At 31.1% G+C, this 25,098-nt stretch overlaps 2 protein-coding genes across 3 annotated transcripts; both read left to right on the forward strand.

Moving 5' to 3' along the window:
• Window positions 1-350: 350 nt before the first annotated feature.
• Window positions 351-5,817, forward strand: LOC105166469 (peptidyl-prolyl cis-trans isomerase FKBP62). Of its 2 annotated transcripts, none has more exons than XM_011085840.3 (13): window positions 351-831; window positions 994-1,080; window positions 2,110-2,370; window positions 2,459-2,533; window positions 2,607-2,687; window positions 2,764-2,958; window positions 3,595-3,684; window positions 3,778-3,953; window positions 4,063-4,185; window positions 4,272-4,546; window positions 4,641-4,761; window positions 4,876-4,918; window positions 5,295-5,817. In XM_011085840.3, exons 1-13 carry the CDS (start codon window positions 621-623, stop codon window positions 5,507-5,509), a joined length of 1,953 nt encoding a protein of 650 aa, XP_011084142.1. In that variant the 5' UTR covers window positions 351-620; the 3' UTR covers window positions 5,510-5,817. The 2 variants fall into 2 exon arrangements, with proteins under 2 accessions (XP_011084142.1, XP_088738869.1); XM_088882743.1 differs by having other exon boundaries at window positions 4,876-4,925; window positions 5,295-5,502.
• Window positions 5,818-14,915: 9,098 nt separating this feature from the next.
• LOC105166512 (glycine-rich protein) lies at window positions 14,916-22,483 on the forward strand. The gene is made up of 3 exons (XM_088882435.1): window positions 14,916-15,083; window positions 15,259-15,414; window positions 22,059-22,483. Exons 1-3 carry the CDS (start codon window positions 14,972-14,974, stop codon window positions 22,271-22,273), a joined length of 483 nt encoding a protein of 160 aa, XP_088738561.1. The 5' UTR covers window positions 14,916-14,971; the 3' UTR covers window positions 22,274-22,483.
• Window positions 22,484-25,098: the final 2,615 nt, after the last annotated feature.

Below are 25,098 nucleotides of genomic sequence, written 5' to 3' on the forward strand. Positions count from 1 at the left end.
AGTGGATAACTTTTTTTATAATTTTTTAAATCTTTTCATCCATTCCATCCGATTTTTTTACAAAATTTTAATTTTTTTTAAAAAATACAATACGGGTAAAGTTAATAATTTCATACATAATTACACAATTTCATCAAATATCAAGAGAGTATTTGTAATTTTTTAAAGAACGAAAAAGATAAATTATGCCAAATATTATATGAAGTTGTTGTAATTTTCTTTATTAGACCAAACAAATGGATGCAAAACCAAAAACATTATTACAAGTATTTAAAGGAAATATAAATTCAACTGTGGGATGTTAACCATAAACGATTTTCTCTTTGATCCTAAGAACAATACTCAACTGCAGAATAACCAATTCACCACGCCAATCACATTCACGAAGCCCATAGAACTCTCTAGAGTCTCTCTCTTTCCTGAGGTCGTGGACTCGACTCGTTCCCTCTGGTATTTCTCCTTAGAATTCTCTAGAGCTCTACCAATACTCTCCATATAAACCCCGCTATCGTCTCCACATCGTCGCGCAAGACAATATCAAAGCTTCGTCCTGATCAGGCTATCTGCATTGTCACAAATTTGAATATTGAAGCAGCATCTTTGAGTAGAAGCTTGCCGAAATGGATGACGATTTTGAGTTCCCAGCTGCTGGAAGCAACGAAATGGAAATGGATGATGAAATGGATGCTGGAAATGATATGGACCTCCCAGTGGGAAACCCAATTCTGAAAGTGGGAGAAGAGAAAGAAATTGGGAAGGATGGGTTGAAGAAGAAGCTTCTCAAGGAGGGTGAAGGCTGGGAGAATCCCGATTCTGGCGATGAAGTTGAAGGTACATTTCGTATTATTCACATGTCATTTCTGCGTCCGATTGGTCTTTTCATTTGTGTTTTAGTATTGAATGGCGATTTTGGATCTTTTTTAACATTAGTTTGTGGATGTACTTTCGATTTCAAGTATTTAGTGATAACGGGCTGATGTTCATTTGATGCAGTTCATTATGTGGGTACTTTGCTGGATGGGACTCAGTTTGATTCTAGCCGTGATCGTGGCACTCCTTTCACATTCAAGTTAGGCCAAGGTGCGTTTCTGAATTTTGGTTGTACCTGCTGAACAGTAAGAGATCCGAAGTTCTTGTAATACTGAGAAATAAAAGATTGATTTTTTGCCTTGCCACTAGTTGTAATTTGACATACCTTTTTATCATAAGAATTAACTGACATACACAATTTGAGATCGGTGTAGTTGTTTGGATGTCATGTAAATTTCTGTTTTGCTTCATCTATTTAATGTCAGTCTAAAACCCTGTGTTAGACTTAGTATAACTAAAACAACTCATTTAGGTGGTAGATTCTGCTATATTAGCATATTTGTATTTCATGGACTCTGGTCTCTCAGTTTGTAAACAAATGATACAACTTATTCTGTCATAAAATCTTCTGGTTATACCATTACAGGTATGTCTCCATATACTTGTAAGGTAGTACTACTTTGCCTAGATTATGTATCTGAATGTGTGTGTGATTGGAGATTCATTAGCATCTTGAAGCAAGTGAGAATTAGTTTATGAAGATGTATGGGATTATTGTCAATTCTTGTCTAGTACACCACACTGTATAAAGGCATAACTCACTAGGAAGTTGGGAATTAAACACATAGTAGAATCAGGGAAAGGTAGAAGCAGTGATTAAGTTCCTTTGTAACTGATTAATGCAACATTGTAGCATCACTTTGGCAAAGCTCAACTTACACTGCATCATGCTTGGTACGAGTGCAAATTGTTTGCGGTGAAAATTAGGAAGAAAACAGATCTAATCTGGTTATTGTTTTCAATATAAACTTTATTTTGATTGGAAATGATGTTTCTTTTACCTATTGTCATGTGGAAGCATTAAAAATAATCACTGCTTGGATTCTAATTGATTAAACTCCAAGTTATTGTACTCATTCTCATGAAGCTGTGTTGCAAATAAGAACAGTTGTTGGTGTGGTCTCACTTGATCACTTGATTGTCTGCATGGTAACCTTGAGATGTGAAATGTCGTAATTTTCCTTATGGGTGCTGAGAAATCTTCTGTTGAGCATATGCAAAAATTATTTTGGCATGCAGGCCAAGTCATAAAAGGATGGGATGAAGGTATCAAAACAATGAAGAAAGGTGAAAAGGCCCTCTTCACCATACCTCCAGAGCTGGCTTATGGAGAGTCTGGATCCCCTCCAAAAATTCCTCCAAATTCGACTCTACAGTTTGAAGTTGAGTTGCTCTCTTGGAACAGCGTGAAAGACATATGCAAGGATGGAGGAATATATAAGAAAGTACTAACTGAAGGAGAGGGTTGGCAAAACCCAAAAGACCTTGATGAAGTATTTGGTGTGTGCCCAGTTCTGTTTATTTCTGACAAGTTAAATTTCACTGAACTGAATTATTTATTTCTTCTTCAATCTGTTTTCTGTTCCAGTCAAATATGAAGCTCGGCTTGAAGATGGCACAATTGTGTCAAAAGCTGATGGGGTGGAGTTTACCGTAAAAGACGGTATGTACCTTACCGTGGACATTTATTGGTCCTACTTGTGATGCGGGATTTCTCTTGACATGTTGTGCTGCAGGTTATTTCTGTCCTGCTCTGTCAAAAGCTATAAAAACTATGAAAAAGGGAGAAAAAGTACTCCTGACGGTAAAGGCACAATGTAAGTGATTTCTGTTTTCCACGGTGATTTTCTGAAGCAGCTCCATTAGATTCCTCACTGTCAGCATTTGTTGCAGATGGGTTCGGGGAGAAGGGAAGACCAGCCACTGGTGATGAATTATATGTGCCACCAAATGCTACTCTTCAAATAAATCTGGAGTTGGTCTCTTGGAAAACAGTTTCTGATGTTAGCAATGACCAAAAGATTCTCAAAAAGATCCTGAAGGAAGGAGAAGGTTATGAGCGTCCAGATGATGGTGCAACTGTGCAAGGTTAGCTGTTTGTTTTGTGGATAATGAGAAATCCTGTATGGTTTGTGTGCTAGGTCATATGTACATGATTGTGAGGCAGGACACAGGTAGGAATTCAAGTAAATATATTAAGGAAAGCCAGAAACCGTCAACTGCAAGTGCAGTTGAGGAGATACTCATGTATTCAGCCTAAGATGAGAATATATTGGAGTGTCTGAGCCTGACAGAGGCATGAGTCGGCAAAGAATACTGGAAGGAATTATTTAGATAACCAAAAATCATGATACATGCAATTGAACTTTTACTTGGCAACACCAAAGAATACCGGAGGGCTATTTAGATCACCAAAAAATCATGATACAAGCCATTGAAATTTTTACTTGGCAACATCTTAACAGCTTTAGCATATTATATGTTGCGGTACAGAATTTTTTAAAGTCTTTTTGTCCAATTTCGTTTTGCATTGGGAATGTTAGAGAGGGCATCCAAGAGTGTCAAGGTAGTTTTGTGGCATGTTGAAGACTTCAAGTGTTCTAATCTCATGCTGTTGGTATTTTTCAGAAGCTTCAGACATCCTTTCTTTCCTTTTCTTTTCCTGGTGCATTATGTGCTGCAATAAGCTTTATCTAAAATTCCTTCTGTTTTGCAATGTGGCAGTAAAGTTGATTGGTAAGCTGCATGATGGAACTATTTTTGTTAGAAAAGGATATGATGATGAGCCACCATTCGAGTTCAAGGTTGATGAAGGTAATCATTTGTATACTACAGTCTTAGGATCATTTTATTATTTTTAGGCTTATCTTCATGTCTCCGATGTTCTCATAAAATTTTATTTTACAGATCAAGTTATAGAGGGACTTGATAGAACTATAAAGACCATGAAGAAAGGAGAAGTTGCACTTGTATCGATTCAGCCAGAGTATGCATTTGGGCCATCTGAATCCCCACAAGAATTGGCTGTTGTCCCTGGAAACTCTGTTGTATATTACGAACTTGAGATGATCTCCTTTTTGAAGGTTGGTGAAATTATTAATCCGTCAATCATCTTTTATTTCTGTGTCAGGAAGAGCAGGGTCGAGGAGTTAATGAATTCTTCATCTCAATGAAAATTGCTACTGGTTGCAGGAAAAGGAATCTTGGGATATGAACACAGAGGAGAAGATCGCTGCTGCAGGAAAGAAGAAAGAGGAGGGGAATGTATGGTTCAAAGCAGGAAAGTATAAGAGAGCATCAAAGAGATATGAAAAGGTAAGCCCATTACAAATTTTGTGGTGTTGGCTCTAATGCTTTTGGGACACTAAACTAACATCCTGATTAATTTTTCCTGTGACCAGGCTGTCAGGTTTATTGAATTTGACTCCAACTTTAATGAGGAAGAGAAGGAGAAGGCTAAGGTGCTTAAAGTCTCATGCAATCTTAACAACGCCGCTTGCAAGCTGAAACTTAAGGATTACAAGGAGGCAGAGAAACTATGCACTAAAGTACTAGAAATTGATGGTAAAAATGTTAAAGCACTTTATAGGAGGGCACAAGCATATCTAAATTTGGTTGAGTTGGAATTGGCCGAAAAAGATATCAAGAAAGCACTAGAGATAGACCCAGACAACAGGTATGCTATCCTTGGAGTCCTGTAGGCTGAAAGGTTGCATGACTTGATTCTTACTGTATAGGCTGTTACATGGAACTAAAAATGAATATGACAGGGATGTGAAATTGGAATACAAGATTCTGAAGGAGAAAGTAAAGGAGTACAACAAAAAAGATGCTCAATTTTATGGCAGCATTTTTGCAAAAATGAACAAGCTGGAGCAGACTAAATCTGCAGTGAGTGAAGAAGTTTGATATCTGAGTTCAACCACTTTTACCTATCACATATGTCTTGCTCTAAGTAGATGATGATCCACGCGATGGCTAACTTTATGCTTGGTTTCAATGCAGGGTGCACCTGCAAAGCAGGGGACAGTGCCGATGGCAATTGATAGTAAGGAGTAAATCTGCAATTCCAGCTGAAATTCTACTCTCCCTCACCCCTCTTCTTCCCCTTTCCTCTCTTTCATGAGTCCAACATGTGTCCTAATGGAAGAAGTTTCTTTTGACGTAGATAGTTTGTGCTGATGAGTATGGCTTTGCGTCGTAGTATGTCAAGCTTTACCAGTTGTGCCAGTCTCATACATTTAAGTGTTTGTAATGGCTTCTCAAATTATCAATAAAGGGCTTTTCTACTTTTTTCAGTAATCCATTTATTGGTCTTTTTCTATATGGTCTTTGTACTTCTTTCCTTGGGTTAGAGTTCAGTTTGGTACATTACAGCACAAAGTGAAATACACATTTGTGACTATGATAATATTCATTCTCAGGATTGAGGAGATTGATTCTACGTGGGGGCTTGGCAGAAAAAGCTCTCCGAACTGTGGATTTAGTAAAGAGTGAAAGAGTCAACGATTCTGTTATTCCTGCAAGATTGTCCAAACTGTGGTTGATATCCCTGCTGATGGTAGTTATTGCAGTTGTGATCTGTGTATTCTACAACAAAAGCCAAACTCCAAGGAGTTTAATGTATAATATCATATAAGAAAGAGTAGTATGGTTGTCAGCTTAGTAGGAAGAGGCAATAAATGTCTCTACTGGTCTGGCAGCTAGCCAGGTAGAATGGTCTGTAACGCTTTAAATGTCTCTACTTGTTTTGTGAGGGCGAAACGAGCTTTAAGTGGCAGACTGCTTAGAGTGGCAGACTGCTTAGGGAAGCATGATGCAGCTTCTAATAGTTTTGAAAATGTTGTATATGCTACCTTTGACCCCTCTTTTGGACTAAAGTCTCCCATATCAAAGTGTCTGTAATTTACCATAATATTTTAGATTGAGCATGCAACATTATGACTATATAGTTCACCACTACCTTTTTTTTTTTTTTCTTTTTTAAAAAAGAGCACGAGACTTAGTTTTATACACTTAGATAATATTAGACATATATTTAAATTAAGTTAAAATACGCAAATGTTTTCTATTTTTCGTAAAATTATGGCTACCGCTTCTGAAATTATAGTTATAATTACAACTACACTCCTATTCAAATGTAAAACTAACATAGTTACTTTCTAAAAAATATTACACTAACACCTCTAAGGGATTGTAGTTATAATTTTGTAAAACACAATATCATCATCACAGATGAAGAAAGTTTATAATAGTAATTACAAGGTACGTATTCAATATCATCCTCACATCCATAGATACCCTGTTTTCTTGGGTTTATTGGATTGAGTAAAAAGCTATTTACATGAGGAGAGAGGGAACTGGGCTTAGAGATGTAGCCCGCTACTAAACATGGTATTACTTAAATAATTCAAATCACCTTTTAAGTTGGGTTGAGTTATCAACTTGGACACTCCAGATTTGTAATTTTAATGTATGCACTAATGGCGTATATTTCCAAGGTTTTCATATTTTAAACCTTCAACTCTACCTTTAAGTTCACAAAATATAATCTTTCAATAATATTATTATTTCATATTTATAAAGTTAATGTAGGATTATTTTTTAAGTAAATCTATTATTTTAATATATTAAAATTTTGAGTAAATTACAACGACATTCCCTGAAGTTTGACATAATTACAGATATCCTCTTGTTTTGAAAAATTACTAATTCCCTCCCCCTGATTTTAGCGACTGTCTAACAATTAATCTAATCCGTTAGTCCCGATTAAATCTCCATCCATTTTTTGTGTGAACTGACCAAAACGTTCTTGTGGACTAATAACTATGATTTTATTTGTTTTTAAAAATTCTCTAATTTTTTTATGGACTAACCGGATAAGTTTATTATAATTTTTAAAATTTTTCCATCCATCAGTCCGGTTTTTTTACAAATTTTTATTTTTCTTTTTTTAAAAAAATATATATAGTAAGGCAAAGTTGACAATTTTATACCACATCCAAAATTTATATAATTTCATCAAATATCAGAACATATTTGTAATTTTTTAAACAACCATCCTAAAAATTTTAAATCGAATTTATCAGATCCATTGAATTCGGATCTCAAATTTTTAGACACTCGCTCTAAGTTCGACGCGCCGTTATTCCTAATAGAATTTATTATTTTGTGGCAAAGACACAAAAGTAAAGACATAAAGATAAGGAGAGTAACTGCTAGCTCGCTAGACTGCTTCACTGTTTAACCGGAGATTTTGCCTACAATAATACTCAACTCGCCTGCCTTTCGACGGGCAAGTGTGCATCAGCCGACCTACTATATATGTGGGGCTTTTAGCGAGAAGGGGGTGGGCGGGGATCGCTCTTCCCATTCTAGGAAACGCCCTGCTCCTCCGCTTTGGGTAAGCCGGACCGTAGGAGATAGGAACTGCAAATCAGGTGTAGGCTGGGTTCTCGATCACCCCCTATTCAAATACAAAATTTACACAAACACTCCCTAAAAAATATTATAGTAACACCTCTCAGGAGGTAAAGCTGTGATTTTGTAAAACACAAAGGATGTTTGTGTAATTTGGCTGGGATGTCAATATAATTTACCTTAAAAATATAATATTAATAATAAAGTATCATATCATAAGTTTAAAATTGTCACTAAAATTGTGTATGAATTGATAATAATTTTTGTCTTGTTATTGTACAATTATTAGCGACAAGAGCTATTATTGTAGAGGATTAATTGGAAAAATGTGAGCAATTCTCATACCTGATATTGTAAATGATCATATTACCTCTATGAAAAAAATAGTAAAATACCTACTTATGCCTTTGAAAATGAAGTAATTTATCTCCTCACACGGAGGTAAAGTTCTCTATTTTTAAAAAATACAGGAAGGTGAATTGTATTTTTTTTTATGGGAGGAAATTTACTTATTTGTAATATCACATGAAGTGCTTTGTGCACTTTGTTATATAAATTGATGCATCAATTGAGTTGATATATCGCTCAATTTTTTAAAATATTAATATAATTAAATAATTAACGCTTCTTTAAGATAATCCTCTTTATTGAGTCTTGATCTATTTTAATCTGAGTATATAATGGAAAACATGCAAACTGAAATTTATATTAATAATTAGTTAGTTAATCTGGTAGACAACACCAACACCCAAAACTTTTAGAAATAGTAATAATTGCTGGAATTATTTGGACATAATTATGTCAATTACTTTAGCATGCTCTAATGAAGCAATAATTCTGATGCAAATTTCAGATCAACAGCTTTGTTTTGTTCCTAAAATTGATTAAACTTTCTTCCGTACTATCAAATTGGTGTAAGAACAAATGTAAAGTTTGTTATTTTTTTTCATATTGAGGCAATGATTACATTATAATGTTAATACCCCAATCAATAATTGCTACGCGAGAATGATTTGATAGCTACAAAATAATTTAATGTTAAAATCAGCATTGAGCTTATTATTAGTAAAATTCTCATTGTTAATTTATATTATTTAGATAATTGCTAATGAATCAACAACAAATTGTTTAAAATTTATATTGATAATATAGATTAGCAACGAGAATTTTACTTGCTAATTTGCTCTAATATATATATATATATATATTTTATATAGCTATTGAACCATTTTCTTGTAGTGAATATAACTGAATGATTCGGTATGGTTTGGAAAACGCAACAATAGCGTAAAAAACAAAAAAATTTAGAAGGGTTCCACAATAGTGTTTTCCTTCAAAATTTTTGGGCGATCAATGCTACAAATGCATAAATAAAATAAACATGTATGTACAGTGGCTAAAGGAGAAAACGAAAAAGTTGCAAGAAATGTAATCAATACATTACTTTTTCATTTTTGTACGTTGTACCTCTACAAGCGTTGTTTTCGATCCATTCACTTTTAGAACCCCATGTATGATCCCTCACGTCGTCCACAACATTTAAATTTAACCCTTAATAATTTAAATCTAGCGGTTCAGATGTATTAATTAAATCCTAGAACCTTTATGCAATAAAACAATCCAACGTCATGAAAATAAGAAATAATATATAATAGATAAGGACATAACGATCTTTTGATAAAATAAATGAACGTCCGCTAACTTCAACTACGGTGAGGGAAAAGTGCCTGTATTTAAGAAAATAGATTAGCTTTATTTCCTATTTTTAAAATACATGGGGTTTTTAGCTGACTTTTGAAAACACATGTGGTAATATGCAATTTGGCCTAAAAGAAAAGAAAGGAAAAAATGTAAAGCAACCCCTTGTGATATTGCAAATAAGCAAATTATCCCATTTGAAAAAAATTAGCAAATTACCTCATCGTATTTTGAAAAATGCAGCAATTTATCCCCTTTAGACATATTATTTTTTCATTGCTGTTATTTTTTAATAGGAGAATAATTTATTTATTTGCAATATCATAAAAAGATAAATTGCATTAAAATTCGAAAAGAAAACCAATTTAAATATATTATTAACACAATAAAAAAATTTAGGGTCACGTTATTAGAAACATTCGTTTGTGAGTGAAAACGACCATTTATTTTACATTAGTATAGATGAAAAAAGTATAGACAATAGATTAGTACAACATACTTCTGGATTTGTTCACAAATAGCCTCAGGGACCAAAGTGTGATCCAACATGTGGACTTTGTTCCTTTCACAAGTATAGGATATGAGCGTTAAATAGGGGGTAAAATGCAATTTATCTCTATATAATTTAAAAAATGAGTAAATTATTTTTCTTTATAAAAATATAACAGTTTATCTTTCCGATTATAGAGGTAAATTACTTTATTTTAAAAAATATAAAATAAATTATTATTTTATTTTTTATAAAAAAATAATCTATTTATTTTTTATATCATTAAATAGTTGCTATAGCAATTAATTGTGTAGGATTGATGTGGCGAGTTTTTGCAGTTGTGTTATAATTGGAGAATTGGTCAAATATGTAGGCTGCTGGTCCTTACATTGTGTGATGTATCAAACAAAGACATGAATGATGTCTCCGAATGGACTGAGGGTGATTGAGATATGTCACTTAGATCTATCGAAAATATCCGATAAAATATTTTTTTAATCTCATAAATAAAAGTAAAATTTTTATTAGTATTATAATTATAATAGATAACACTTTTAATTCAATAAAACTCAAAATTATATTTTTTTAATCTTAATTATAAAGTTAATTTTAATATTAAATTTAATTGACAATTAATTTTAAAAAAATTATATAATAATATGTAAAGTTATAATTAGGGACATAAACGTTAAAATACAAGACAGGGCCAAGAGTTGGCCGAGTGGGATGAAAGATCTTCGTCACCCAGCCTTGATAAGTAATAGGTGTGAATCGCGGATTGAATGGATATCAACTGAACCGTGGTTCATTAAAGTAAGGGTTAGTTATATTTTGTCATTCGAATTATGATTCTTTTTACACTTTGACATTTAAATCTTTTTTTTTGTGTCAATTTACTATCTTAACTTTACGAAATTTTACACTTTGCCATTTATAACTGTTTTTCGCCAAGTTTTTTGTCGAAAAACCATCACATGCAGTGCATATGTGATATTTAAAGATATGTGATGTGATATTTTTCATATATGTATAACATGTGATGTTTTTTTGCATAGAAAATTAATAAAAATTAGGTCATATATGACAAAATACAAATTTTACAAAATTGAGATAGTAAATTGATACAAAATAAAATACTTAGATGGTAAAGTATAAAAAATGAGCACAATTTGAATAACAAAACATAATTTACCCACAAAGTAAATGGATGGTTTTTATGAAATTAATCTAAATATGCAGCAATATCTGAATCAACACATCAAAATAAATAAACCCAAAATTGATGGATTTAATTGCAACCACTTTTGTCCTACAAAATCTTGAAGAGAATCATATTTGAGCCTCATGTAGAGTTGACAATGCTAAAACCATGGGCCAACCCTCTGAAAGCCTTCAGTTCATCCCTGTCCTACAATTAATTCTACGTGCAAGTGCAGGGCTGCACACATTGAATTCAGTGAGATTTCAATATTTCTTGCTTTTGGATAAGAGGTTTGACGCAGCCTGTTTCTCGGGATTTTTAGAGCCCGTTTGGTTCTGTTTTTATTTTTATTTTTAATTTTCAATAATTATATTTATGTAAAAATATTTTATCAGTTTTTGTGCGAAAACTGATAATATGTTTGGATTAGTTGTTTTCAAATATAAGTATATAGGTGTAAGAATGTTGAATGTTGAATATAGGTATATATATTTTTGATGTGACAGAATAAAGGACATTTTTTTGTTCCGACTAGATTTGATCGAATCAAATCAATTATTTTTACTATATAATTACTCATTTTTTTAGAATTATATATCAATCACATAACAAGTATATTACATTTAACTAAATCGGATTCAGGCTAGAATTTGCCGACAAATATGGAGGGAATTGCATTTTGCTTTGCATAAATTATGCGAATGCATTTTACCCTTATTACGTATTGAATTCTTTAAACTAGTTAGGTATCTTGGAAATTAAAAGTTTTATTTTCAATTCATTTACTGCTTTTTTTAAAAAAATTGATGACAAAATTACCTGCAATTCATGTGGCCATTATTATTATTTGAATATTATTATTTCAAAAAGTGAAATTCTTTAGAAAGTATTGATTTATTTTTTAAAATCACATAAGCAATGAGAGTAAAAGTGTAAAGATTATAAGTTAGGAAATAAAAAGTACAATTTGTTGGATAAATGCAATTTACCCTCCTTATTAATTATTGATATATATCATAACCCTCCTAAATTAATAAAATATAATTACACAAACCTCCTATCTGCAAAAAATAATCACGAGACAATAAGTAATATGGATAAATGAATTTATTAATCCGACTAAAATGTGGTTGTAATCTCAGTAAATAATATGAACTGTGTTACATCATCAGAAAAATATGGTATACTCAGATAGGTTTGGGTTACATGGGTAATTGACTTTAGGTCAAGTGGAAGATTGTAAGAATATGTGATCAAAAAGCCAATTTGGCGATTTTAGAAACTATTCAACAATCTTTATTAAAGTAATATTTTTCTTGATGAATAGCAGTAAGTATTCATCTCTAGTAGTGTGTATTTGTCGTACTTACTAATTACGTCAAGCTACACTTTAACGTCGCGTTAAATGCTCAGACCAATTGAAAAACCCGTGTAGTTGGATTGCACATAGATTGGCAGATATCAAAACAATTTTTGAGAGTTAGTCCATAACATTTCAAGTTGAGAACCTCAAGACTAGGCATCAAGAGTCCTATAGAGATTTGCTCTGAGTATTGCATTCATTGGATGAGTGTCTTGTTTCATCGACGATAGACGTAGGTCGTCTATGCAATTTTAGTGGATTAGCTGACAAGGGTTGTCAACTAACTGAACTGACTCATTGAAATTGTTATATAGAAGCTTTGGAGGCTTGGTTGGTATGACAAATATTCCCGATTCCAATAGTATAAGATTAGTTTTTGGATTTTAGGAATCATGACAGTCGCATGCATATGAAGGATGTATATTGTATATGGTGAGAGGTGACCGTATCTTTAATATGGTCATTATAAGTCTTGTCCAAAATAGTAGAAGTATGCAGTGAGGATAGTGGAATCCAAGAGGATATCTGTCCTCTGATAGTATATTTCACATTAATAACTCCATCATTCAATTTCATTCGATAATCAATTTTCCATCAATAATTTCATTATTCAATTCCGTTTTCAATTAAATATAGTATCACATAATCATTCATTTGTCTTTTGTACACCATAAATAGGGTTGGTAGATGAGTCGAGTCAACTCGTGAGCTTTTTCCATTTCATTCAGTTGAGTCAACTCGTGAGCTCAAAGTATTATGTTCATAAGCGCTCGTGAGCTTTTTCTATTTTTTAATATACTTTTTTATTTTTAAAATTTTTATATATTTAACTCAATATTCAATACTATATCAACTTTATATTCAAAATTAACTACATATTATAATTATTAATCAATATCATATATTTTAATTTTAGATAATAATAAATTATGGTACTTTTATTTATATATTGAATCTCTATGCAAATTAGACAAAGCTTAGTAACCAAATTGATTAGTTTTAATATTTTTTTTTTGTAAATAATTGTTTAATATGACGCATATAAATTTTATGTTAAATTTTAATATTCATTTGTTACAATTAACTTATATTTTTTATATCTATTTGTGAGTATATATTTATACCAAGATATATAATATGCAACCTATTTTATTACTTATAATCTTGTGTCAAATTAAGTTTGGTGATACCCTATAAATTAATCAAAGATGATGACGATGATGGTTGAACAATTTTAATTACTTTTATTGTTATTTTATTATATATATATATATATATATAATGAGATAAATCACTATTTTGTACTTTGTTAAAAAAATCATCTTTTATTTATTTAATTTTTTGTATATAATGAGATCAATCACTTTTAAAAAATTATTTATGTTTAATTATTTTATTAATATTAATAACTCTACAAAATTATGTGCAAATATTTTGATAATTTGATGTATATATATTTTTCTATACTTTTACTTATTATATTACTACTAAATTAATTAGTAGTTTAACAATACTAATCTATTTGTATTTATCTTAAAATAATTTTATATTTTAAGATTATGCTTTATTTTATATTAATTTAATTTACATTTATCTTAACTAAGTTTGTTAATTTTCAGTTTAAGTTTTACTTATTAAATATTTTTGTAATTTCATCTGACATCACCGATAAGAGCTTTTCAGGGTATTCGCCACCACTTTATTTATTTTATTTTATATCTATTATTTTTTCTATTAAATGTTTAGTGTATAGTTTAATTTTGTTATTCTTTTCTCTTTTTTTTTTCCTATAGTAAGAAACATATTTATTTAATGTTAATCGGTATATATTTTTTTTTATAAAATTTCAATTTAGTCACTAAATAATTTTTTTTGTTGGATTGGGTTTAAAATATTTTACAATAAATTTAAATGAATTGAACTTAATTAATATTTATTAAATCGACCCTTTTGCAATTCAATCCATTTTAAATTCATTCATTTTAATTGATTTTAAGCCTAATCATTTTAAATCGAATCCGTTCGGATCCAACCCAAATTCGACCCAATATATCTACCGATTTCACACCCATATTACAAATCTATAAATATGAATGAAAACATCAACAACATTAACATTATGTTTGAATTTGTATTTTGAGTATTTTGTTTTGTGTTTTGGAGATAGAGAGAGAAAAATAGAGATAAGTAAGTGTGTGTTGGAGATAGATGGTATGTTTAGATTTGTGTTTTGAGGTAATTTAATATATTTTAAAATATGTGATGTAGATATCGGGATTTTGGAGACAAAAATTACTGTTCATTTCAAATCATATCTCTTTTATATATAAATATTGTATGTTTAATGTTGTATTTTTTGGAGACAAAAATCACTATTTATTGTCAAATAAAGTCTATTTTATATTATATATAGAAAGTTAAAAAACAAAAAAACACACAAATAAGATGTAAAAGTACAAAAATAAATATTAGGTGTATTTTATCTTTGTTCTGGAAAATGCGAAAACATGAATCCAAAGATAGTAGTGTAAGTATTTGATTTTATATTTCTCCCAGACACAAACACGAAACATAATAATTTCAAACACAAACATCATAGGAAAACATGAAGAATGCAATGAAACTAGTGCATTTTCCTTCCCAACACCAAATAAAATTTCAAAAAATATATATAGATATATATTTTAGAACACTCCAAAGATAAGGATGACAAATTAGAGATGGGAAGAGTCAAATAGATGCAATGAAGCAAAGGTGGATTTTTGGGGTTCATTGAAAACATCTCTTCAACAGCCAACTAAATAAGGGCCTACCTCTAATTATTTTACAACACCTCCTCCACTCCTAGATTTTGCTATAAATACACAAACCCCATTCCTCATATCAAAACATCGATTCTCGATTTCTCAACTCTTTTCCGGAAAGAATAATGGGTTCCAAACCATTCCTTTTTCTTGCCTTTTTCTTAGCTACTGTTCTTCTCATATCCTCAGAAGTGGCCGCTAGGGAACTGGCTCAGACTTCCAATGCCATTGATGCATGTAAGCATTTCTTTCTGTGCTTCTCTCTCTCTCTCTCTCTCTCTCTCTATATATATATATATATATATATATGTATGTAAGTATCTAAGAATGTACAGTGCTGAAAAGCTTTCGTTTGTGAAGTTACACAAAATTCATTAAAGTAATAATGCATAGCTCATAACTTCCAACGCAGCTAAGGAAGCTGAGAAGGCAAATGGAGCCCCCGTCGATGATGCCAAGTACCCGGGAGGCGGATACGGAGGGTACCCTGGAGGTGGATACGGTGGGTACCCTGGAGGTGGATACGGTGGATACCCGGGTGGTGGGCGTGGAGGATACCCTGGAAACGGTGGCTACAATGGCGGACGCAGGCGCTACTGCCGCTACGGGTGCTGTGGACGGAGGTACTATGGAGGCGGCTGCAGCCGGTGCTGCAATTATGCTGAAGCTCAGGCGAAGCCTCAAAACTGAGAAAGTCAGTATTGAAATATGAATAAAATGCCATGAATGATGTTGGTTCATTCATGCCAGGAGCATGCAGGTGCTCTTAGAGGTGTATGGGTGTAATAGTGTGTGTATTTGTTTTGCTTCTTGTTTTAATTTTCCTGAATCTACTGTCTGTCAGTTAGTACTAATGTTACTGTTTGTTTTTCTTTTTTTGAACAAAAATCAGAAATATATTATCCAAGTAACCAAAAACCAACTACCACATCAAGAAATTCTAATCTGGATCGGGCCAAATCTGAACTAATATGTGTAAATTTATAGTTAAAAAAAAATGACCAATCACATAACATATATGATATATTTGTTTTATAATTGATTTGATTCAATTAAATCTGATTCGATTAATAATTTTCTACACTCCAATCATGTTCAAATTCTGCTTACTTGTGAAAACACCCTCTCTCTTGGGCTTCTTGATAGTAAGCAAACAACGCCCAGCCCCCTAATAAATCAATTAGGGGTAAATTGATTTTTATTTTTTCTATTTTTGTTAATATCATCAAGACTCAGTTAATTTTGATTAACGAAAGGACTTATTTGGTACACATAAACAAATTTCAGAACTGCTAAACATATATAATTTTCAAATCACACGTATAATTATAATAATTTTTCAAGGAAGGAAGTGTAAATTATTCCTTATTTTTAATATTCCATATTAAGATATTTTACATTAGATTTGTATTTTCAGTTAAATTTAAAATGGGAAACAATTACTTTCACAAAATTTAAAAATTATAATTAATAAATGGGAAAATTTTATGTTTCACTAAGAAAAAAATTAAAAATCCTAATTTAGTCATGCTTGTCTATGAGAGGTTGAGTCTCAACATTTCCGGTAGGCTGTTGCACAGATCTGTCTGTCGAGGGGGGTTCTGTTGTTGTGAAAATTTTAATTTAGGTTTAAATAGCTTTCAACAAATCAATAAAAAAATGCATGCGAATATATATATATATATATATATATATAAATTTAAAAACGGCAATTATGTAGGAATTACGTTACTTGACAATATTATTTTAAGATTGTAATAACTTCATTCTGTATAAATACTATCCGCTCACCACCACCTTAACATTAAACTTAAGAATGCCTCGACTTTTTCTATTGTGAGCACGTCACAATAACTGTTGTATCACGATATAATACACCAATCAATCACATTGCTCTAACTTTTTAATTAGGAAAAATGATTTTTCCAAACCCTTCGCATTAGCCATACATTTGTTTATATTATAAATATCACGGAAAAAAAAAAACAAAAGTTTTGAAAATTATCGTAATTATCAATATATAAATTTACTCTATTATTCACACATTTATTTTAAATTTTTTTATTAAGGGAGTTTTTTAAAAATTTCTACTTTCAAGAAGTGATTTTTGTAGAAAAAATTAGAATTTCTAGCAGAATCAAAAGTGGGTAGTATTTGTAAAAAAGATGAAAAACAAACAAAAGCTAAATTAGATAATATTTTGTAAAATATTACTTATAAAATAAACTTAATTGATTAAAGATCGTTTTGTCCTGATTTGTTAAAAAGTACTATTTTTCCTTATTATTTAACTTGTTGTTTGTCAATAATGATCATATTTTCATAAAAAATAATAAATTTTTATTTCAATTAGTATATTTTTATATTAAAATAAATATTTAATATAATAATGCTCTCACAAAGTAATATACATGTTGATTCATACACAACAATTGAACTTGTATGATTGCCAAAAATATATATATATATATTATTAATTAATCAACCAATATATGTCAATGAAATAATATAATTAGATGATGATATAGCAAATAAAATATAAAAATTCTATATATGCGAAAGTGTAAATTTGTTATTTTTAAATTATTCAAATTATTTAAAAACTCCAATATAACTTTAAATATATAGTTTTAAAAATAAATTAAAAACGGTAAAGTTGAATTAAAAATATTATAATGAGGGTACAATACTAAAAAATGAAGTTGAATTTATTTACAAAAAAAAAAAAAACCAACGCATCTAGAAGCACCTTCCAATTTGTTTATAGCTTTGGCCTAAAAGCACTTTTCTTATTATTTAGAAGTTGGCATTCAAACACGTCAAAAGTATTTTTTTGAAGCGAGAAGCTGGAAAGTACTTTTTTAAAACGCTCGCAAACACTTTCTAAATACAAAACAACCTGCAATGTGTCCCTTGAGTTGTATATTATGGGTAGGGGTAGCAACGGGGCAGGTTTTGGGAGGACTCGGGACTCGCCTGCCCTGGTACAAAATTTGTCCGGGGCAGTCTAACTGAGTAGATCCTATTATTTTTATTTTTTGTATTTATTCTACAAATAAATAGATGCTAGTAATGGTGGTACGCGATTTCCACACACATGATTTTATTGGATATAATGTGAGATATATTTATTTTTTAAAATTGATAAAAAATTAATACATCTAAAAACAAATAACTTCTTAATTTAAAGTAGTAGTTCTTACAAAAAAGTCCATACTAAATGAAAGACAGTAGAGTTCTAAGAAACAAAATGATATATCTTTTATAAATAAAATTCTTATTTTTAAGAATCAATCAAACTTGTAGTTGTACTTGCTTCAAGATAGGTTCACCTTTCACCTATATAGATAGGAAAAATTTAGAAATACCGTCTACAATAATATTTTGTAAATATGAAAAAGTTATTAAACAATACCTTGAGAACTTCTAATTTAGACCCGATGTCAATAAAATCTGCACCAATTATATGACAAATGTAATATACTTGTCATGTGATTGTGTACAATTTAAGAGAAGTGACTAGCCACATAGAAGTGTGATATACTTAGTTTATAATTGATTTGGTTTGACTAAACTTGATACGTGCAAAAATTTTCCTACATATATCTTGCACATGCAACCTCATTTATGGTCTCTACCAACCCTTACACATATAATGCATACATAAAAAAGTATTACAAATACACCCATACAAATATATAAATCTAGCATTTTAGTCCCACAAAATACAAGTATGCAACATCCCAGGCCAACAAATTACAAAAATATTACAAAGAATAACCCTTATGACTTCCTACATTCTGATTCAGCATCAGCAATAGCCAAACATGAATTCCTCCAAATCCCCAAATACTAAAAATCCTAAAATAATTGTCAGATTTCGATTTTAAACCACAATATAACTTATATATTATTTTCTATAGAAACATGAAAAGTACTAAAATTATCTAGAAATACTAAATCCATCAATTTTTTTGAACTTAGGAAACTTTTGAGTTGAATTGTTTAAATATTTTTGGGGGTTTAGAGATTAAGGAGATGGGTTTTGCATGTTTAGTAATTAGGGTTTTTGCAAATGGGTGAGAGAGGAGGGTAAATATGACCTTACTACCCCTTAATTTTTAACATATTTTTAAATATTTTTTTATTAAATATTTTTAAGGGTAATATAGTAATTTTGTCCTTGCCATCCAGGGGCTTCACAATCAGGGAGGTATTTGTAATTTTTCACTCAATGAATGCAATTATAATTATGTCAAATTTCAGAAGAGGGAGTAGCTGTAATTTACCCTGAATTTCATGTCAAGTCACATTATGCCAAACATCGCACCGAAAAGATTATGATTCAAAGAAATAAATTAGGGGTCTTTTCATGAACTTCAGAATTACACATAAATACATTATAGTTTAAAAAATTACATCAAGTATTCTTGACGTTTGTCTCCATCAATAAGTAAATATTTTCATTAGTCAAAATTCACAGAATTTGTCGATACTAATAAAAAAAATGAATAAAAATTCATATGTATCCGAATTGATTTACTATTGACCTATTACGAGTCAAACAAAATTTTTATGGCCAAACTATCTTTATAAGGGTGAAGATATACCTCCTCACATGCAATAGCGAGTATAAAAATATATAAGTCTAGTTTGATCATAAAAATGAACTAAGTCAGTAATAAGTAGATCGACGATAATATGATTGTTCATTCAATCTTTTTAGTAATATTTGCAAACTCGATAAATTTTAACTAATCAAGAGTTCTATTTATTATACGAAACAAACATCTAAGTATATAAAATATAAATTTTCAAATCATAAAGAACTTACGTCTAAAATACACAAAACCTCGTAAACAAGACGGGTTAAGTTATCCTAATACATTGTTTTGAAATTATCAAGTTAAAGGACAGTGAGAAGTACTTGGGGATTAAATTTTCAGTCTCCGAGGTCCACACTAAATCAAGAATAGAACAATAGGACCATTGGATTTCCATCCCAACACGGATATAAAATACGGGCTTATGAAAAGGTCAAAACTAAATGTATGGTTTATACGGAATTTCATGTAAAAAGTTAAGCTGTTAGATAGAAAAAAATTATATAATATTAGTATTTTAATACGTTTTTTTACGTGCAGATAAATAAAAAAATTATAATTTTAGTCCTATAAGTATGAGGAACAACAATTTAGTCCAAAATTTGCACTTTGAGGACAAGAGGGCAATTTGCTAAAATTATCAAAAAAGTACCCATAACATGCGAGTGACCAAGTACATTTTTCTGGTTATTTCAGCAAATTTTAGTTATTTTTATCCTTAATATGGGTAATTTTTTTAAAATTACACGATAAAGTTATCAAATGAATTCATAGAAGATTATAATTGTGACCCATTATACTTATTATGACATTACATTACAAATTTGTTTCTTATGAAAATAAAAGATAATGTGATTCAGCCCTAAATCTTTTACATTAAACAACAACTCATTTAAAAGATTAGATTATTTGAAAAAAAAAGTTTATTTAATATTTATATATATATTCATAAATATATTTGCCGTGAAACGGATGTAATTGATAATAGATAAGGTGGACTTTTGGAGAAATGATAGCAGTGTCTTCACCGGCCAGCTAACTGTGATCCCACCGTTGATCAAAGATATAAGTAAATAGTTTGATATACAACAGACGGCTATAAATAGAGATGTGCAATGCTCCACAAATCACAACATCAATTCTGAAATCGTCGAAGTGATAGGAAATGATTTCCAAAGCAATAATTTTCCTTAGCCTTTTCTTAGCTACGGTTCTTCTCATTTCCTCTGAAGTGGGAGCTGTGGAGCCGACCGACGCTTCCAATACCATTGGTACATGCAACCATTTCTCTATTCTCTCTGGCTCCAGATTATTTGCATGCACTCTTTTTTTTCAAACTATTTTAGCAAATTTTGTTCACTTTGTCCTCGTACGTAAATTTTTTAAAATTACAGAACAAAATCATTAAAATAATTTATATAACACTAAAATTGATTTCTCATCATACTTGCAGAATTGAAATTATCCTTCTTTCTTGGATTTATTAAATGTTTGTTTATATTTGTGATTGTATTACGAATCTATGTGTGTATGTGAGTGCATGTATAAGGTGGCACTTTTATTATACATTTATTCCTTTTGACTCCTTTTAACTTCTCAACAAATTGGGTAAATTTTACTTTTGGTTCTCATCTTTTGGGTCAAAAATTGATTTTGGTTCCTAAATTTTTTGAGTTATAATTTTGGTCCTTAATTTTTACAAATTGTTTAGGTTTTGGTCTTTAAATTTTTTTAGACACGACTTTGGTCCCTAATCTTTAGAAAATGTTGAGAGTTTGGTCCATCCAATTCCCCTATTCTTAACATCTTTAAATTGAATATTGATGATTAGACCAAAATTGCAGCAATTTGTAAAAATTAAGGATCAAAATCGTGTCTCGAAAAGTGTAAGGACAAAAATTGATTTTGGCTAAAGTGTAGGGACTAAAAGTGTAATTTTAGCCTAAAAAATTATATGAAAAAATTGTAATTTTAGTCCTATAAGTATAAAATGCTAGTTCTGTCGTATATAAATTCACACTACAAGAAAATATGATATTAGTAATAAAATATTAAGTGATGGTTTTAAAGTTGTCACTTAATATATATATATATATATATATATTAAGTAACAATAATTTTTATTATGCCACTATATAATTATTAGTGACAAAAATTGTGTATAAAGTTGTCAATATATATAACTGTGACATATATAGCGACAATAATTACATGTATCAGTAATTATATTTAGTAACAACTTTATAAACTATTTTTCACTAATTTTTGTTAATAACTATTTTTATGAAATAATTGTCACTAATTGTAATTTTGCAAATTGAAATTTATTATTGCGATAAAATAAAAGTTCTTATCACTAAATATATATAATTAATGACTATTAAAATTGTCAATGAATTTTTTCCTGCTAAGTTCTCTCTTTTTCTTTTATAATCTTATTTTAGTTGAAAAAAATTAGCATAAAATGCACCAAATTAAACTGATTATATGCACTTTTGTGATAATTTTAGTCATGAATTGATTAATATAACGTAGCTCATGACTTCTAACACAGCTGAGGAAGCTGCCAAGACAAATGGAGTTGAGGTCAATGATGCCAAATACCCAGGAGGGGGTGGCTACGGTGGCGGCTATGGTGGTGGAGGTGGCTATGGAGGCGGAGGCGGCTATGGTGGCGGAGGCGGCTGGGGTGGTGGCGGAGGTGGCAGTCATGGTGGCTACTGCCGTTACGGGTGCTGTGGACGGAGGTACTACGGAGGCGGTTGCCGATGCTGCAGTTACGCTGGTCAGAAGGCAGATGCTGAAGCTCAGGCCACGCCTTGAAACGAAGAAAAGCGGAAGTGCTTAAATTCCTATACTAAATAATAGCTTTGAATTCTGAATAAAATGCATGAATTAAAAATGATGTTTTTCTTTCATGCATATACATAAACCCTAGTAGCCTGTGATTGTTGTTTAGCTTTCTTTTAAATTTTTGGAATCCCTCAGTTATTATCCTATTGCTATTGCAACGTCCGTTGACTACTTCGTTCACTACAATTTGCTAATACTAATAAAAAAAGAATGAAAATTAATATTTATTCCAATTAATTTATTACAAGTCAAATAAATTATAACTAAACTGTTTTTATAAAAGTAAAGATATACCCCCACTTGCAGTAGCAAGTGTGAATATACATAAGTGTAGTTTGATTAGAAAATTGTATTAAATCAATAATAAGTCAATCGGGATAAATATAAATTTTTATTCAATTTTGTTTGCTAATAACTGCAAATTCGATAAATTTTATTTATTGAATAAAAACCAACGTTAAAAATATTAAATATAACTTTTTAAATTATAAAGAATTTACTTATATAAAATTTGATGACAAAACGATCTAATTGGCTAAATTACATTTATTGTCCCGTATATTAGGGGTGGTTGCATTTCAAGGCATGTAATTAAAGGTGTAGCAAATAAAATCCCAAAATTAATTTTTTTTTTGCTATTGAAGGACTCCGGCAACCGAATTTTGCAAATTTGCCGGAAAGTGCCTACTTCGACATAAATTAGGGTTTCAATTTGGGGCTTTTGCTGATGTGGTGGGGAGGGGGGGGTAAAAATATCAGAAATATCATTATCATACAAGTGGCAGCAAATTTGCAAAATCCGGTTGAAACCCACCGCCACATCAGCAAAAGCCCCAAATTGAAACCCTAATTCATGTCTAGGTAGGCATTTTCCGGCAAATTTGCAAAATTCGGTTGTCGGAGTCCTTCAATAGCAAAAAAAAAAAATTAATTCTGGGATTCTATTTACTACACTCTTAACTACATGCCCTGAAATGCAACCACCCCTAATATACGGGAAAGTAAATATAATTTAGCGCGATCTAATTATCCTAATAAATTAATAAAGGGGCATCTTTCTTTTGTAATTATTAAGCTACATAGGATAGTCTGATCAGAAGTACTTGGGCATTAAATTTTGACACTCCGAGGTACCCATAGCTTTAACTATTCCTCAATGACCAAACTATATCACGAATAGGACCACACTAAATCACGAATAGGACACTAAATCACGTGCAAATTTTACATATTGAATTATTCTTTATAATTTGATTAGTTCCCTCTCTATGAGGATTAAGTTCCTCTCTTGTATGGGAGTTGGTATGAGTCCACATTTTGAACGTCGGCATCGATCCCTCGTCGTAGCCAGAATTACTTCTTTGTGAGGTTTGGGATCATTCATCTCTGATTCTCCAGCCTTATTGGAGAGTGTTCAACACAATATCACCGTTCTCATCATACCTGCTACGTATTCCTTTCCATACCTCGTTGGATTCTTTCTTGTGCTCCCTTGGGCCACACGGCTGCTCTATTCCTTTTCGTTTCATAGGGTGTTTTCTCGCTTAATGTCATGTTTTCCGTCCCTTTCTAGGTTTCGTTCGCTGTTGTTTAGGGTGTTAGGGTCAGTCGCTTTTTAGGGTTTGACTTTACCCTTATGTTTCTTACTCCTCAAGCAGGGGTTAGTTTTAGGAGTTTATTTTCTCTTGTATGTGTTTTTCCTCCCTTTCAGGCAGGGGTTGCAGCGCGCAGGGTATCTGATCCCATTATCAGCCTGCCGATCTCGTTATGACCCTCTCTGTTACACTCTGATCCTAGGGTATGGAAGCTGAGATCAAACGCATGGGGTGGACACTTAGGTTGACAGAGGAGGAGGGCAATGGACTCCTGGTGCCGGACGAATTATGGAACGCTAAGTTGGAGGGGCATCAGTTGATCTTGGTCGGGAGGCTGTTAGCATATAGGATGGTCACTTTCAAGGGGTTTAGCCGATCGGTTAAAAGCATGATTAATCCGGTGAAGGGCTTGGAAATTAAGCAGTTTCCAGCAACGCGATTCTTATTGCGCTTTAATCACATCATTGATCGCAACAGAGCTCTGGCAAAATGCCTGTGGAGTTTTGAGGAGAATATTCTGATCCTTAATGGAATTGGAGGAGGACGAGAATCCCATGCAAGTGGATCTTGATTAGTGTGATATTTTCGTACACATTCATGAACTCCAGTTGAGTAATATGGAGATGGAGGATGGGGGTTATGCATGGGGAGCCTCACTACGCATTAGAGTAGGATTGAATGTAAATCCCCCATTGAAATGGGCCCTCAAAATTACAACACCGTTGGGAGGTGAGCACTTGGTCTCCTTTACATATGAGAGGCTACCCAATTTTTGTTATTTGTGTGGGTGATTGGGACACATGGGAGAGTATTGTGAAGTAGCTTTTGCCCTGGGCTTCGTTAATAATAACAATAATAGAATAAATATATCATTTACAATCAATTATTATAAATATTATAATATAATTAAATTTTTATCCCCTTTATGTAAGTTATTGTAATTTAATTATCGTTATTATATTAATATTTTGTTGAGTTGAGTTATTATTTTGTATTATTTCCTAAATATATAATAATATATAAAAAAAGATTTGGTTGATTCTATTTAACAAATAAATTAACACATTAATACATTAATCTTAAGATTGATTATAATTAAAAAATATTTAAATAATTATAATATATTTATTTTTGTTATTAATAATAATATACATAATATTTATAAAAATATATATAATACAATATATATATATATATATA

Source organism: Sesamum indicum, linkage group LG7, assembly GCF_026168435.1.
Source record: "Sesamum indicum cultivar Baizhima isolate 11 linkage group LG7, ASM2616843v1, whole genome shotgun sequence".
Classification (NCBI taxonomy): Eukaryota; Viridiplantae; Streptophyta; class Magnoliopsida; order Lamiales; family Pedaliaceae; genus Sesamum; species Sesamum indicum.

Coding starts and splice junctions, on each gene's coding strand:
- LOC105166469 (XM_011085840.3), top strand. CDS start 621: ATGGATGACGATTTTGAGTTCCCAGCTGCTGGAAGCAACGAAATGGAA. Junction 832..993: donor TTCTGGCGATGAAGTTGAAG/GTACATTTCGTA, acceptor CATTTGATGCAG/TTCATTATGTGGGTACTTTG. Junction 2,534..2,606: donor GGAGTTTACCGTAAAAGACG/GTATGTACCTTA, acceptor GTTGTGCTGCAG/GTTATTTCTGTCCTGCTCTG.
- LOC105166512 (XM_088882435.1), top strand. CDS start 14,972: ATGGGTTCCAAACCATTCCTTTTTCTTGCCTTTTTCTTAGCTACTGTT. Junction 15,084..15,258: donor TTCCAATGCCATTGATGCAT/GTAAGCATTTCT, acceptor CTTCCAACGCAG/CTAAGGAAGCTGAGAAGGCA. Junction 15,415..22,058: donor TGGAGGATACCCTGGAAACG/GTGGCTACAATG, acceptor CCAAATACCCAG/GAGGGGGTGGCTACGGTGGC.